Source organism: Equus przewalskii, chromosome 26, assembly GCF_037783145.1.
Source record: "Equus przewalskii isolate Varuska chromosome 26, EquPr2, whole genome shotgun sequence".
NCBI classification, from domain to species: domain Eukaryota; kingdom Metazoa; phylum Chordata; class Mammalia; order Perissodactyla; family Equidae; genus Equus; species Equus przewalskii.
In genome coordinates, this window is record NC_091856.1 from 17011500 (window position 1) to 17027612 (window position 16113).

A 16113-nucleotide genomic window follows, 5' to 3' on the forward strand; every position below is an offset into this window, starting at 1 on the left:
TGGGTGTAAAGAGGAATCTCATTGTGGTTTTCATTTGCATTTCTCTAACAACTAATGCCGTAGGGCATCTTTTCATGTGCTTGTTGGCCATCCGTATATCTTCTTTAGAGAAATGTCTATTCAGAGTCTTCGCTCATTTTTTAATTAGGTTGTTTATCCTTTTGTTGCTGAGTTATAAGAGTTCTTTTTTTTCTTTTGAGGAAGATTAGCCCCAAGCTATCATCTGCTGCCAATCCTCCTCTTTTTGCTGAGGAAGACTGCCCCTGAGCTAACATCCATGCCCATCTTCCTCTACTTTATATGTGGGATGCCTGCCACAGCACGGCTTGCCAAGCGGTGCCATGTCTGCACCCGGGATCTGGACCGGTGAACCCCAGGCCACCGAAGTGGAATGTGCGAACTTAACTGCTGCACCACCGGGCCTGCCCCACGAGTTCTTTATATATTCTGAATACCAGATGTTATCAGATATATGACTTGCAAATATTTTCTCACCTTCCGGAGGTTGTCTTTTCACTTTCTTGAGTGGAGCGTTGGTTTTTTCATCTAACATTCCCTATCAACACTCTTTATAAAATATCTAATATTTACAACAGTCTCAAGAACACAGTGGCTACTCCTCATTCCTCCCATATGCGTGGAGACCTTGTCCTCTCTGTCCTGCTGTATCTCCAGTGATCTGCATGCAGTAGGTGCTAATATTTGTTGAATAAATCCCTCCAGAGTCTCTAAGGACCATATCATGGATGGCAAATTCAAATGCCTATAGGATACTGATAAGTGATAACAGATGAAGAAATAGAGCCATTTCCGCCTTGTAATAAATGGGGGAGTAGTACCCTATCTCCAGGCTAGTTTCTTTAACTAGTCCCCATATTACAAGCTCCTCATCACCTTGTTCTACCCCTTAAACATACAAAGCAATTTCTTAATGTTCCCCTAAAAATATGCCAGTCTTTAGTTCATTTAGGGTAGCTGAGTTATGTTCAAAGTATACCACCAAAAGCAATACTGGATCCCACACGTCACCTCATTCCAGCACTGAGTTTGGAAGTTTCTTCGCTGAGGTAATGACTAAGAGTGAAAAACCAGAGCTAACTACGAATTCTCCAGCGCGACCATTGCAAACAGCTCTGATGGACGAGCTGCCCCTCACCACGGGCCACCCACAGGCGCGCGAGGGCGGGCCGGCTTTAGCCCTGATGCGCTGGGGGAGGCGAAATGCGACGCCGGCCGGCTTCTGCCGGGGAAAAGCGTTCCCAAGGGGGCCTCCGAGGGAGCGCGCAGCCCAGCAGGCGCCCCGGCTTGGGAACGGAGGGAGGGAGGACGGAGAGCCACCGCACGCCCAGCGCAGAGTGTGTTGGGGGAGAAGCCGCACCCCAGCCCTCAAGGTCCCCGCTGCAGGACTCAAACGGCCACCCCGCTGGCACAGGAAGGCAGCGCTGCGACCAGAAACCCTTCCCAGGCCGGGGACAGGCGTACGCAGCAGCTGACGTGCCCACTTCGCCAGGCGCCGGCGGGAGCCCGATTGTCACCGCAGAGCCCCGGGGGAGGGGCGGGGAGGAGCTGTCCTTCACTGCGCTTGCGCAGGGAGCCGGTGTCCACAGACGAGACAGTGGGGAGCGCCAGGGAGGACCGCTGCGTGCGCAGGCGCACTCAGCGCCCTCTCCCTTCTTCAAGCGCCCATTCCCTGCAGGCCTGGGGCGGGGTCTCGGGGGGCGAGGTCTGGGGCCGGGGCTAAATGCGCCGAGAAGATCCGCCTCTCTCTGCCAGTTCGCTGTCGCTGTTGTCGCCATCAACTGGGATCTACGAAAGTCATGTTACCCAACACCGGGTAAGGGGATGGGGGGATTGCGCGGCTAGGTGGGGCCGGAGTGGATGTCCCGGGGGCCCGGCCCCGGCGGTGGGAGAGTTACTGGAGCTGCCGGGCGCGCTCTTCCGCGCTGCATTTCGTGTTCTTACCATCTGTAGTTAACGCGTGAAAAGTAACCCAAAGTTGGGTACTTAGGGTGGCAGCCTTGGAAAAACCTCTTCCACAGGTAAAGGATGCAGAGTTGGTTACCCTGCAGCACCCAGGCGGGCCCTACCTTGGGTTTAGCAATAGCTGGGTGTCTTGCTGAAGGCGTGCAAGTTCTAGGTGAAAGGTCGCTGGAGCACTCGTGCCCCTGGTGAGTCTCCACTTGTTCCGAGCGCTCAATTCTGGAATAATAAAATAATGGGGTGTTTAGAAAGTGATTTTCAAGTTAGTAACAAACACCTTAAAAGTATGGGTAGCTTTTGGGGCGTATATGTTTTTCACTTTAAAAAGATTTTTAATTGTGGTAAAATACACATGACGTAAAATTTGGCATCTTAACCGTTTTCAAGTGTACAGCTCAGTTGTATTAAGTACATTCGCACTGTTGTGCAACCAATATCCGGAACTTTTTCAGCCTGGAAAACAAACTCTGTACTGGTTAAACAACTCTTGTGTCCTTCCCCTCAGCTCCCAGCAACCACCATTCTATTTTCTGTTTCTAGAAAGCCTGGGTGTCTTAGCTGAGTGGCATGTCCATTCTGTAATTTGCTTGAAACATACAAGCTCATGGCCAAAAGACTTAAACAGCTCAAAAGAGTGAATGGTCAAAAGTGAGTTTCCTCATCCTTAACTTCCAGTCCCCCAGTGGCTCTCTGGTATGTTTCCAAAGATATTCTATGCATTTATAAACATTTTTTGTTGCGGTTATAAACATTTTATACACCACCCTAACACCCCCCTCCCCCCCTTTTAATAGGAGTAAACTCTCTTCTGGGCTTTGCTATTTTACTTAATATGTCTTGGGACACACTTTTTCAGTGCATGTAGATCTTCCTCCTTTTTAATGGTTACATAGTATTCTATTGATGTATCATAATTTATTTAACCAGGTCCCTAATACTGGATACCAGATCGTTTCTAGATTTTTATTATTCCATTTTTACTGCAATGATTATCTTTGTATTAACCTGTTTGCACATATTTAAATGTATCTGTATGATAAATTCCCGAAGCTGCTAATACTAATAGTTCTCCAAAGAGGATGCACACCCAAAAGGATGAATCAGATTTCCTAATCCAGCATGTTGGCCAACAGCAAAATATTTGATAATAAAATTGTTTGTTTTGATGATAAAACCTAATTAGAGGGGCTGGCCTTATGGCCGAGTGGTTATGTTCAAGCACTCTGCTTTGGAGGCCCCTGTTTTGCTGGTTTGGATCCTGGGCATGGACCTAGCACTGCTCTTCAAGCCATGCTGAGGTGACATCCCACATCGCAGAACTAGAAGGACCTACAACTAGAATACACAACTATGTACTGAGGGGCTTTGGGAGAACAAGAAGAAGAAAAAAAAAAAAGAAAAAAGATTGACAACAGATGTTAGCTCAGGGCGAATCTTTAAAAAAAAACCTAATCGGAGAAAAAACATTGCACCTCATTATAGTTAAAATTTGGATCGTGAGTAAGGATAAGGATTTTCTTTTAAGATTTTATTTTTCCTTTTTCTCCCAAAGCTCTGAGGTACATAGTTGTGTATTTTTAGTTGTGGGTCCCTCTAGTTGTGGCATGTGAGATGCCTCCTCATCAAAGAGGATTTTGACCCCCATGGGACATTTGGCAGTGTCTGGGAACATTTTTGTTTGTCACATTGAGGGGAGATGCTACTGGTATCTAATGGTTGGAGTCCAGGGATGCTGATAAACATCCTATAATGCACAAGACAGACCCCAACAACAAAGTATCTCGTCCAAAATGTCAATAGTGCAGAGATAGAGAAATCCTAGTTTAAAGCCACGTGTGTATCTTTTTCTTTGCCTGGCTTACACAATTAGGTTTTGATCTTTGAGAGCTCGAGTTTTAAAATTTCCTTCTATATCATATGTGTTACAAATATTTTTCTCGGTGCTTTTCATTTTATCTTGGCTTTCATTTTATTATTATTATTTTTTTTTTTGAGGAAGACTAGCCCTGAGCTAACATCTGCTGCCAATCCTCCTCTTTTTGCTGAGGAAGATTGGCCCTGAGCTCACATCTGTGCCCATCCTCCTCTACTTTCTATGTGGGACGCCTGCCACAGCATGGCTTGATAAGCCGTGTGTAGGTCTGCACCCGGGATCCGATCTGGTGAACCCAGGCCACTGAAGCAGAACATGAAAACTTAACTCTGTCCCACTGGCCTGGCCCCAGAATTCTGTCGTAAACTAAATTCTGTCGTAAACTGCATTCTTGTATTATGAGGGTCTGTTTCTTGACTTTTTTATTCTCTTGCTTTGGTCTGTCTATTCATGTGCCAGGACCAAACTATTTAAATTTCTCTAGTTTTATAAAATGTTTAAATATCTGGCAAGGCTGGTTCCTGCCCCATTTGGATTCTTTTTCAGAATTTTCCTGGTTATTCCTAGATGTTTATTTTTCCAAAGGAACTTTAGAATAGCTTGTATAGTTTCTAAGTGATTTTCTTATTAAAAATAATTAAAAATTTTATCACCTTCCCCCTGATTTTGAGGTACCAGAGAGTTTTGGTAAATAGTGGTGTCAGTTGACTCTTTGTTAGCAAGTTTTAGCATCTGCTGATGGGACGGCGGAATTTGGGTCCTTTCTCTCTCGGCTTCCATACTCTGCTCCTAATGCTTTAGAGCTGGAGGAGTTCCTTTGTGGGATAGACTTGGGCCTCAGGTTAAGAGGAGAAGCTGCCTTTGCCTTTCTTTCCACCAGTGCCTGAGATTCTGAGTGAGCAGGAAAATGTCCTTTATCCATCCAACTGGACCCAAGGCAAAGGGTTATTGCTTGTTAAAGCAATAGTCGGCACATTTTCATCTAAATACTTACATTAAAAAAATCACTTTAATTCTCTATGTATTCTGTCTTTTGTATAAAAAAGAAGAGAAAATTACATACATACACACACACACACACGATGTGTTTTATATATGTGTGTGCGTATTTGTGGATTTTTGGAAAAAGACATACAAGAAAGATAAGCCAGAAATTAATGAAGCTGGTTACCTGCAGGCATGGGATTAGTTCATTCTCTAAGTGCACATATTTATAAGGTTTTGACTTTTAAACCATATACATGTTTTACAACATCCCTTACCAAAGATGGAGGAAAACAAATAAACTACCACAACTAGAAGGGCCTGCAACTAAGATATACAACTGTGTACAGGAGGGGTTTGGGGAGATAAAGCAGGAAAAAAAAAAAAAAACGGTTGACAACAGTTGTTAGCCCAGGTGCGAATCCTTAAAAAAAAGAAGATTGGCAACAGTTGTTAGCCTAGGTGCCAATCTTTAAAAAGAAAAAGAAAAGAAAAAAAAGAAAGAAAGAAAGTAAAATGGAATGCCAATATAAACAAAGGGGATTAGCGCTATATCAAATTTATCACATTAACATACAAAGAAAAAGAAAGAATTCAAATAATTTTTAACATAGTAATTTGACTATGCACCTTTGGAGGGATTTATTCTAAAGACAAAAAGAAGTGCAAAGAAATCTTGAACTTAGCAGATTTATTATTGGCGGTGGTATTAGTGTGGCAATTCGAATACTATTGTGTCTTACGGTATATACCTGCCTCTTGTTGGTTTCCTTCTTTAATATAAGAACAGATGAAGATCCTTACTCTCCCCGTTGCCATGGGCAAGAGCGTGGTACTGGAATCTTTTGCTATCCCTTACCCTGTCTCACAGGGCTCTTGTCCTTTTTCTTCCAGGAAATTATGTCTCTTTTGGCATCCCATCCTTGTTACCAAAACTCTCAGGGTCTAGGATTTCTATTTATCGTGTTGAACCTAGAAATTTTTAACATATATAGAACTTACTGAAGTCTAAAGTGAATATAATTTTACCGTTCTCCCAAATAATACAAGGACCTAGAAAAGTTAAACTCCAACCATCCCATTTTAATTTGTTTTATTTTTTTATTTTTTGAGGAAGATTAGCCCTGAGCTAACATCTGCCACCAATCCTCCTCTTTCTGCTCAGGAAGACTGGCTTTGAGCTAACTTCCATGCCCATCTTCCTCTACTTTGTATGTGGGATGCCTGCCACAGCATGGCTTGACAAGCAGGCAGGTTCATAGGTCTGCACCCAGGATCCAAACCAGCGACCCCTGGGCTGCTGAAACGGAATGTGGGAACTTGTGCCACTGGGCTGGCCCCTAAATTAATTTTGTTTTTTGAGAAAGTTTAGCTCTGAGCTAATATCCACTGCTAATCCTCCTCTTTTTGCTGAAGAAGATTGGCCCTGAGTTAACAACTATGCCCATCTGTTTCTATTTTATACATGGGACTCCTGCCACAGCATGGCTACTGACAGACAAGTGGTGTGGTTCTATGCCTGGAAACTGAACCTGGGCCACTGAAGCAGAGCGTGCCAAACTTTAACCACTAGGCCATCAGAGCTGGCTCAGGGAAGGATTTCTTAACCCCAAAAGCGTTGTCTGTAAAAGAAAAGATTCATAAATTCTGCTACAAGAAAATAGAGAATTTCTCCTTTTCAAAAGATACTGTAAAGATAGTGAAAAGGCATGCCACAAATGAGAAGATGTCTTAAAGATATATAACTCATAGACTTTTATGAGTTATTCCAAAAAAATTAACTATATAGAAAGATGAGCAAAACTAATTCATAGGAATTACACAGAAGGAACATAAGTGACTAACATATGAAAATATATTCAACTTTATTAGTAATCAGGGAAATGCAAATTAAAACCACAGTGAGATACCATTTCATATCTACCAGATTGGCAAAAATTTTAAATGTCTGACATCAGGTGTTAGGGAGCTGTGGAACCGTGGGAGCTGTCATACATTGCTGCTGGTGGGAATATCACCACTGTGGAAAGAGGTTTGGCATTATTTGGGAAAGTTGAACTTCAGTGTGTGTTTCACTTATCCATTGCTATGTAATAAAACACTCTAAAACGTAATGGTTTAAAACAACAGTGATTTATCTTTATCCACAGTTCTTTGGATGGGCTGGGTTCTCTTCTGCTCTGCACACTCTAAGTCGAGGTCGTTCATATGGCTGCATTCAGCTGGGTCCTTGGTTGGGGCTGAAATGTCCTAAAAGGCCTCTCACCCTCTACGGCCTCTCTCATCTGGCCTCTCATCAGTTGGTAATCTGTCCCTCTTCTTTGCAACATAGCATCTGGCTTCCAAGACAGAGAAAGTGGAAGCTGCCAGCTGTCTTACAACCTGGGCCTGGGAATCCCAGAATATGATTTCCATCACATTCTATTGCTCAAAAAAGTCTTAAAGCTGACCCAGACTCAAGGGGTGGGGGGCATATACCCCTCCTCTTGATGGAAGGAATGCTGGAGGATCTGTGACGTGTTTAATCCACAGCAATGCCCAATAATCCAGCAATTTCACCAGTAGGTATTTGCCCTGGAGAAGCTCTTGCACATGTGACTGGAAGAAGGGTACAAGAATATTTTTAGCAACATTGTTCATAATAGGAAAAAAAAACCTGGAGATCATGCCAAAAGTCCATAAACAGTAGAATGAGTAAATAATTTATAGTGTGTTTATATGTGGAATGTTGTATATTAATTAAAATAAGTGTAGCTATTTGCACCAACATGGGTAAGCCTCCAAACTATGTTTTATGAAAGAAGTGAATCGTAGAATAACATATACTGTATGAGTCTATTATATAAAATTCAGGGCCAGCCCAGTGGCACAGTGGGTAAGTTCGCATGTTCCGCTTTGGCGGCCCAGGGTTCACTGGTTTGGATCCTAGGTGTGGACCTATGCACTACTTGTCAAGCCATGCTGTGGCAGGCATCCCACATATAAAGTAGAGGAAGAGGGGCACAGATGTTAGCTCAGGGCCAAAAAAGAGGAGGATTGGCCGCAGATGTTGGCTCAGGGGTAATCTTCCCAAAAAAAAAAAAAAGAAAAAATTCAAAATTAGGCAAAAGCTAAACAGTGTATTATTTAGACCATGGTTAGCCAAACTTTTTCTGTAAAGGGCCAGATAGTAAATATTTTAGGCTTTATGGGCAAGAGGCAAAGTTGGAGATACTATGTAGGTATAAGAGATGTATATATAACATCATATATATATGAGATGTATGTATAGCAACAGAGAACCAATTTCCACAATATTTTTTGTTGGTAAAATTCAAAACAAGTATAATTTTTGTAATACAGATCTACTCATGAGAAGAATGAAATTCTTTTTTTAGGGGGAAGCGGGAGGGCATATTAGTTTCCTGGGGCTGCCATGACAAAGTACCACAAATTGAGTGGCTTCAAACAGAAATTTATTCTCCCATAGTCCTGGAGGCTAGAAGTCTGAAGTCAGGATGTCAGCAGGGCCGCGCTCCCTCTGAAATTCTGGGTAGAATCCTTCCTTGCCTCTTGCGTCTTCCCAGCTTCTGGTGTAGGTGGCGCTCCTTGCAGCTGCGTCACTTCAAGCTCTGCCTCTGTCATCACATGGAGTTCTCCTTCTGTGTCTGTCTTTGCATAGTCTTCCCTCCTCTTATCAAGACACCGGTCATATTGGATTAAGGGCCCACCCTCCTCCAGTTTGAGCTCTTCTTAACTGATGACATCTGCAGTAACCCTGTGTCCACATAGGGTCACATTCTGAGGCACTGGAGGTTAGGGCTGCCACGTATCCTCTTGGTAGATGCAGTTCAGTCTGTAACAGGGAGATCATGTTTTGCTTAATTGGGGTTCAGAGTTTGTGTTCCCTCTCATCAAATTGATCATAAATGTTCATCTGTAAAAGCCATTCTTAGCTCTAGGACCACCCACAACCAGATGGAGGGTTGGATTTGGCCCCGGCTTAGACGTAGATATGTAGGTATTAGGAATAGTATGGGGCCAGCCTGGTGGCGCAGCGGTTCAGTGCGCACGTTCCGCTTCAGCCGCCCGGAGTTTGCCAGTTCGGATCCTGGGTGTGGACATGGCACCACTTGGCAAGCCATGCTGTGGCAGGCGTCCCACATATATAAAGTAGAGGAAGATGGGCACGGATGTTGGCTCAGGGCCAGTCTTCCTCAGCAAAAAGAGGAGGATTGGCAGCAGATGTTAGCTCAGGGCTAATCTTCCTCAAAAAAAACAAAGAAAAGGAATAGTAAAAAACCAGGGAATGAGTAATAATGTTTATAGTTTTTATCTTGTGGGGTGGGGGAGGAAGAAGGAAGATTGGGTTAGAGAGGAATAGACGGCAGGCTCTGGGGTACTGGTAATATTTTATTCTGTTTCTTGGTATTCATTTTATTTTGTTCTTTGTACATATTAGTTTATATGCTTTTGGTATGTTTGCTGTATTTCATGAAAAATAGTTGCCACCTCTCTGTTTCTTCTTCACTCCCCTTCTTTCTTTATTATTATTATTATTATTATTTAAATTTTTCCTTCTTCTCCCCAAAGCCCCCCAGTACATAGTTGTATATTTTAGTTGTGGGTCCTTCTCGTGGTGGCACGTGGGATACCACCTCAGCATGGTTTGATGAATGGTGCTAGGTCCTTGCCCAGGATCCAAACCAGTGAAACCCTGGGCCGTGGAAGCAGAGCGTGTGAACTTAACCACTGGGCCACAGGGCCTGCCCCCATCCCCTTCTTTCTTACCAAACCAGTTATTCTTTATTTTAAAATCCTCCTCCCACACTCACCTCTGATTTCTTAACTTCTGGAGTGTAATCTTCTGGATTTTGGCAAGTGCCTTATGTTCTTTTGTTAACAAGCCTGTCTCTGGTTACTGTCCCCCTTTCTCTTTGTTATTGTCACTTTTGCTGTACTCACTTCATCCTTCTCCTTAGACAAGCTTTTTTATTTCCTTTAGAAAGTAAACAAGAAAGTGGTTTTCCTTTCTGTTGTCTGACTTTATTTTAGATCTTTCCTTCTCACCTAACAACTAAGTAGGAAGTTTAAAGTGAAGGTGGATGGATGTAAAGAATGAATGGGCTCAGAGAACTTTCCTTAGTACTTTTGGCTCAGAGAAGCTTTTGATCAATACCCTGAGTTCTTTGCCAGCCTCCTAGTTTTGTGTGAGTAATGGCTTTATTGAGATGTAATTCACACACCACACAATTCACCTGTTTAAAGTATACAATTCAGTGGCTTTTAGTATATTCACAGAGTAGTGCAACCATCACCACAATCAATTTTAAAACCTTTTCATGATCCTCAAAAAGAAATCCCACACCCCTCGGTGGTTGGATATGCCACGTGTTATTTATCCATTCATCAGTTAATGGACATTTCTGTTGTTTCCACTCTCGCTGTTATGAGCAATGATCAGCATCCATTAAGCAATTATTTGCTTTTAGATAATTTCTTTTAAGTGGTATGTATTCATTGTAGAAAATTTGAAGAATATGATAAAATTTACTCACTATCCTGCTACCCAAAAATAAGCTTTAACGCTGTAAAAGTGGGCAAGAAAATGCATGTTTATGTAGTTTATTAATTCCTCATTTCTCTTTCAGATTTACTTCTCCTTTGAGCAGATTTTGTTTGCCAAATCACAGCAAGTCTGGCCAACGGCATTTGTAATAAACAGTTTCTAAATCGTACGATGGGAGTCCAGTAGAATTATTAACTATCAGAGGAGGAGGGAAGAGGGTTTAGAGAAAGTTTCAGAGGGGGAAGCATATATTGCGAAAATGTGCATGCATTCCTGACACTGGTAAGTAAATAAAACGTTGAGATTTCTAATAAGGTCGCACTTGTTCTGTTGTAGGAAGCTAGCGGGATGCACGGTTTTTATCACAGGCGCAAGCCGTGGCATTGGCAAAGCTATTGCATTGAAAGCTGCAAAGGACGGAGCAAATATTGTCATTGCTGCGAAGACCACCCATCCACACCCCAGACTTTCAGGCACAATCTATACCGCTGCTGAAGAAGGTGAGTGTGACAATGCCCTTTGCATGAAATGCCCTTCCCGTGGTTTTAATATGTAGAGAATTTGCTGGAGAGTTTAATTATAGCTGTTTGAAAGCTGCCCTAAAAATAATTTTATCTGGCTAAAGAAGTATTTTGACACCTTAGAGTAGGGATTAGGATCTGTTGTTCTTCTCTAGCAGTTTGGTTTTTTGTTTGTTTATTTTTTTGAGGAAGATTAGCCCTGAGCTAACTACTGCCAATCCTCCTCTTTTTCTGAAGAAGACTGGCACTGGCCCTGAGCTAACATCCATGCCCATCTTCCTCTACTTTATACGTAGGACGCCTACCACAGCATGGCTTGCCAAGCGGTGCCATGTCCACACCCAGCATCCGAACTGGCAAACCCCGTGCCGCCACAAAGCAGAACATGCGAACTTAACCACTGTGCCACTGGGCCGGCCCCTCTCCAGCAGTTTTGAGTAATATGAGAGACTCCCATTAAAAATCGTGTCTCGAGAGGGCAGTGGTTCTTGGATGGGAGCAGAGAGCTGGAGTGGAAGCGGAGAGGAGATACTTGAATGGTGGATGATGTGAACACTTGAAAAAGCTCTCTGTGTTATTTATTCTCTGCACAATTCTCAAATCATCATTTTAATACTTTCAGTTCACAAATAATTATTGAGTGCTGATATTCAAGGCGTTGTTTGGGTCAGAGTATCAGGAGGGAGGGCTTAAAATTTCAACTTCAGTTCAGTTGATATTGCTAGTTTTATTAGTTAGGTTAATAGCATTGTGGTTATGTTAGGGGAATGCATATGGAGTATTTATGAGTGAAATGATGCCTGGGATTTGTTTTAAAATACATCAGCAAAAACCAAAATGGGATTAGGGGCAGATAAATGAAACAAATTAAACAACTGGTAAAACATTAATAATCGTTGAAAGTAGATGGTAGATTCATGCTAATTCATTTACTATTCTTTATATTTTTTGTATCCTTTTGAAATTTTCCATAATAAAGCTTTTTAAAATTATTTTTCTTTTTTTGCTTTTTAATAGAATTCTTTTAAAATTACCTTCCATTTTTTGTTTTTTATAGAGTTGGTCCAGCTAGTCTGAAGCTGGAGATGGGTTGGTCAGTCTTTCCTACTGTAGAATGGAGTTGCTAGTAGTTATGAGACATAGTTATTTATATTGATTTTCTGAAAATGGGATACTAACTTCTTTTGACTCTTGTATCAGAACGAGAAGTTGAATATTTGAATGCTTTCATGCTTTTTTTGTTTGTTTATCCTTTGTAGTCGAAGCAGCTGGAGGAAAGGCCTTGCCGTGTGTTGTTGACGTGAGAGATGAACAGCAAATCAATAATGCAGTGGAGAGAGCAGTCGAGAAATTTGGAGGTAGTGCCTTCATTCTGAAATAATTGTTGACTATTGTTACAATGTAGGTGTAACTATAATTTTAATTTTTAATTTTTTGAAATTTTCTGAGTCCTTGGAATATAACCCGAAATAAGTATCTGCTGACACAGAAACATAGCTTAAAACCATCTGATGACTTTTTTTAATTGTTGACAATTATTTTGAATAATATAACAAATCTGCCATCCAGTATTGAGTTAGAACCCTGACAATAATGTACATCTAACCAAGTAGTTTCCCAGACCCCATCCACTTGCCTCTCCCCAATTAATCTAACTGTCATTTGATAACTTTTTCATATTTATTGGAAAAGTGCAGATAACTTATTGGCGTTCAAGATATTTCACATTCTGATCTCAACAGACTTTTTTGATTCCATCTTCTAGACCCCTATGTAAACTCCCTTCTCTAGCCAAAATAGTTGACTTCCATCTCCTTACCTTGAATTTTTTACCTCTTCGCATTTTCTCTTCCCCTTCCTGAGGCTCCTCTAGTGCCCAGCCTTCCACCTCCGATCTTTCCTGAAATGCTCCCTTCTCTGTCTTTTGCAATCCCATCTTTCTGTGCTTAAATCTCATCTCCTTCGTGAAGCCAATTCCCTGACCATGCCCACTCATCAGAAGTGTGTGTTTCTTTCTCTGAACCCCTAAAACATTCCTTCGATCCTTATCTTGTACTGCTTTAGATCTTAGTAGTTCTTTTTTCTCCCCAGTTAGTTCATAATCTCCTAGAAGGCAGGCATTTGGGGTTGAGCTAAGGTTTTGATGATATTATAGCAAAGCACCTAGCCATGTCCAAATCCTACCCAAACCATTACCACGCTCCCTCCTAATATTCCAGAGACTGTATGGACATACAAGGGATATTGGCCAATGGGAATAAGGTAGTGCTGTCTCCTTAGCGAGGCTTTTGCTTCTAACCCCCAGGGCAGAGAGCTGTGTTATACTGGACTGGAGCATGGAGCTTTGGCTCAAGTGGGGCCTCTTCCTTTAAATCCAAAATCTTACCCCTAGGTGGCCACGTTTTCCAAAGTGATGTGAATGCCCACTTGAGAAGAGGAGAGAGAATGCAAACTTACTGATTTTTTTCTTACTGATAGGGCCATAAATGTGGAAGAGAAAGGAGAGGAAGCCACATTCATGTGCAAGACCTTTTATCTAAAATGACTTCAGCTGCTAGTAAAAGTGGCCAGTTAGTGCTAATAAGGATTGGACTTAATTAGTGTATCCATTCATTTTTTAGGGAGGAATTAAGGGAGGAGGTGCGTGGGGATAGACTGGAACTTTTCCTATCCCTGTATTCATCCAGTTTTAGTTCTTTCTGTTGATCCATTGTGTCTATCAACTGAGGATGAGTTTATCCTTCTTGGAGAATGAGATCATCAGAATATTGGGGAAGGCTGCTCCCACCTTCATCTGAGCCCTTGCTCAACCTTTATTTCTGTCCTAACAACAGTTCAGTTGTTGTCCGGTATGGTCCCAAGAAACCTCTGAAAGGGGTGAAGACAGGACATTAGTTAAAGGTACTCAAGGCCATACTGTTCAGGCCCAGAATTTACCCGCTATGTAACTTCCCATTTGAAGTCTACTTGTGGTGTCCAGCCTGGTTCACCAGAGAGAGTTATACAGTATGTGCTAATACAGCATAGCCCAATAGTATATGCCTGACTGTCAAAATGTGAAGGATCTCCACTTTCCAGTATTGGGCTTGATAAATAAATGGCAAGCAAAAGGATATATTGGAATATATGAGGAAGACATTTGGTGTAAAACTAATTTGGTCTGAACTTGTTTTTCCAAAAGGGCCTGAGGTGGCCACTGAGCATGCATTGTATATCTGTTTTAAGTATTTACTATGTCCCAAAGATAAGAACAATGCCCTTAAAAATAAGAATGGAACTTCCCCCACATAGGCATTTCCTTAAGGATAAGCATCTCTCTCTAAACTAAGGATTGATTACTGGCCTACTGTGCTCACCTTGTGACCACCTGGCTTGAAACCACAGACGTGCTACCTGCTGTGTTCATCAATTGCTATGTGAAAAGCCATGCCAGCAAAGCAATCTCGTGACTATTGTAAAAGGGACATTCCAGTCATATGTGATACATGCTCTTTGATGGTATATAACCACTCTGTCAACCCCAACTTCTTTGGAGGGTTCCATTCCTTTGTGAAAGGACACTCCCAGGCTATATGGTCCTCAGATCTGGCTCATAATAAACTCACCCCAATTTTGATTTATAGACTGGTTATGGATTATTTGCATCAACAGCCTCCTACAGGGAAATTGAAGTCTCACAAATGAATTTCTTCTCTTGTTGCCACAGAGAACTTGAAGACCCAAATTGAAATCTTTCTTGGGAAAATTAAAGCCTAGAAATCTCTCCTCTCGCATTTTCTTGTTCTGTTTTGTCGCAGCCAAAGAGGTTTCACTCAGATGCACGGGTAGTCTGGGGTTTATTCTCAGCCACGATAGCTTCTTGTTTCCATTGGACCTGGTATCATTCCTTCAGCATCTTCAATGTTGGATTATTCCAGTTTTACCTATCATGTGATCTATTTTTCCAGGAGTAGACAGAGAAAATGGAAGGAACAGAGGGAAATGTTGGTTTTTGTTTCTTCGGATACCTGTTGATCTGTATTATTGGCCTGGAACTCGTGTCATGGGAACTTAAACTCAACTGGTAGAAATCTTCAATTAAGAGGTGATGCTTTCCATATCTTTGGGGAAAAAAATCTCCCAATATATTTTGCTGTCTGTTGTTGAGAGGGGCATCTGAAACACTTCTGTATTCTTGCTAAATTTACAAATTGGTCATGGAGTTACTCTATTTTGGAATCTTTCCTAAGATTTCCTCCTCTCCTTAGTATCGACTTTGCTATACAGTAGTTCCCCACCCGCAGCCCTGAGGGATACGTTCCAAGACCCCCCAGTGGATGCCTGAAACCATGTATAGTACTGAACCCTATATGTGCTTTGTTTTTTCCTATACATAATACCCATGATGAAGTTTAATTTATAAATTAGGCACAGTAAGAGATTAACAATAATAGCTAATAATAAAATAGAACAGTTATAACAACATGCTGTAACAAAAGTTACCGTGGATCTTAACCTGAGCATATGATTTTGTTCCTTTTCTTATTAAGTCAAGAACTTTCACCTTTTCACTTAAAGCAAGCACTTAACATCTTCTCTTTGGCATATCCGAATTACCAGCATCACTGCTCTTGAGCTTGAGGGCCATTATTAAGTAAAATAAAGGGTTACTTGAACACAAGCACTATTCTACCTTGACATTTGATTTGACGTCCAAGACGGCTACTGAGTGACTAATGAGTGGGTAGCAGGTATAGTGTGGATACGCCTGACAAAGGGATGATTTATGTCCTCGGATGGACGTTGGGAGATTTCATCGCACTACTCAGAACAACGCTCAATTTAACATTCGTGAATTTTTTATTTCTGGAATTTTCCATTTAATATTTTCTGACGGCGATTCACCACAGGTAACTGAAACTGTGGAAAATGAAACCGCAGATAAGGGGGAACTACTGTATTTAAAAGTTTTTGCTTTCCATTTTCCCATTAACCTCTGCTTTCCTGGCATAACAATGCAGAGTTAAGAGTGAGCGCTGTTCAGCTACTCAGCTGCTACTCTCTCCTAATCAGGATGATGCCCCGTCTGTAAGAGACGATTAATAGCCTGCTCTTCTTCTTCCTCTGTATTCTTTTTCCACAGAGATCCCATGCCTTTATTTTTTGTTTGTCTGGTTTCAGTTCCATACTGTGGTTGCTACTGGTATGGCCTTCTGTTTGGAATTCCG

General features: G+C 41.8%; 1 protein-coding gene across 1 annotated transcript in view; it reads left to right on the forward strand.

Annotated features, from left to right (window-relative positions):
* Positions 1–1544: 1544 nt before the first annotated feature.
* The window catches only part of HSDL2 (hydroxysteroid dehydrogenase like 2), a 65169-nt gene continuing 50600 nt past the window's right edge, over positions 1545–16113 (forward strand). The window contains exons 1-3 of the mRNA XM_008513263.2: positions 1545–1834; positions 10722–10885; positions 12166–12264. Coding sequence (XP_008511485.2) covers positions 1818–1834; positions 10722–10885; positions 12166–12264 — 280 coding nt within the window. The 5' untranslated portion in view covers positions 1545–1817. The remainder of the gene's footprint in view (positions 1835–10721; positions 10886–12165; positions 12265–16113) is intronic.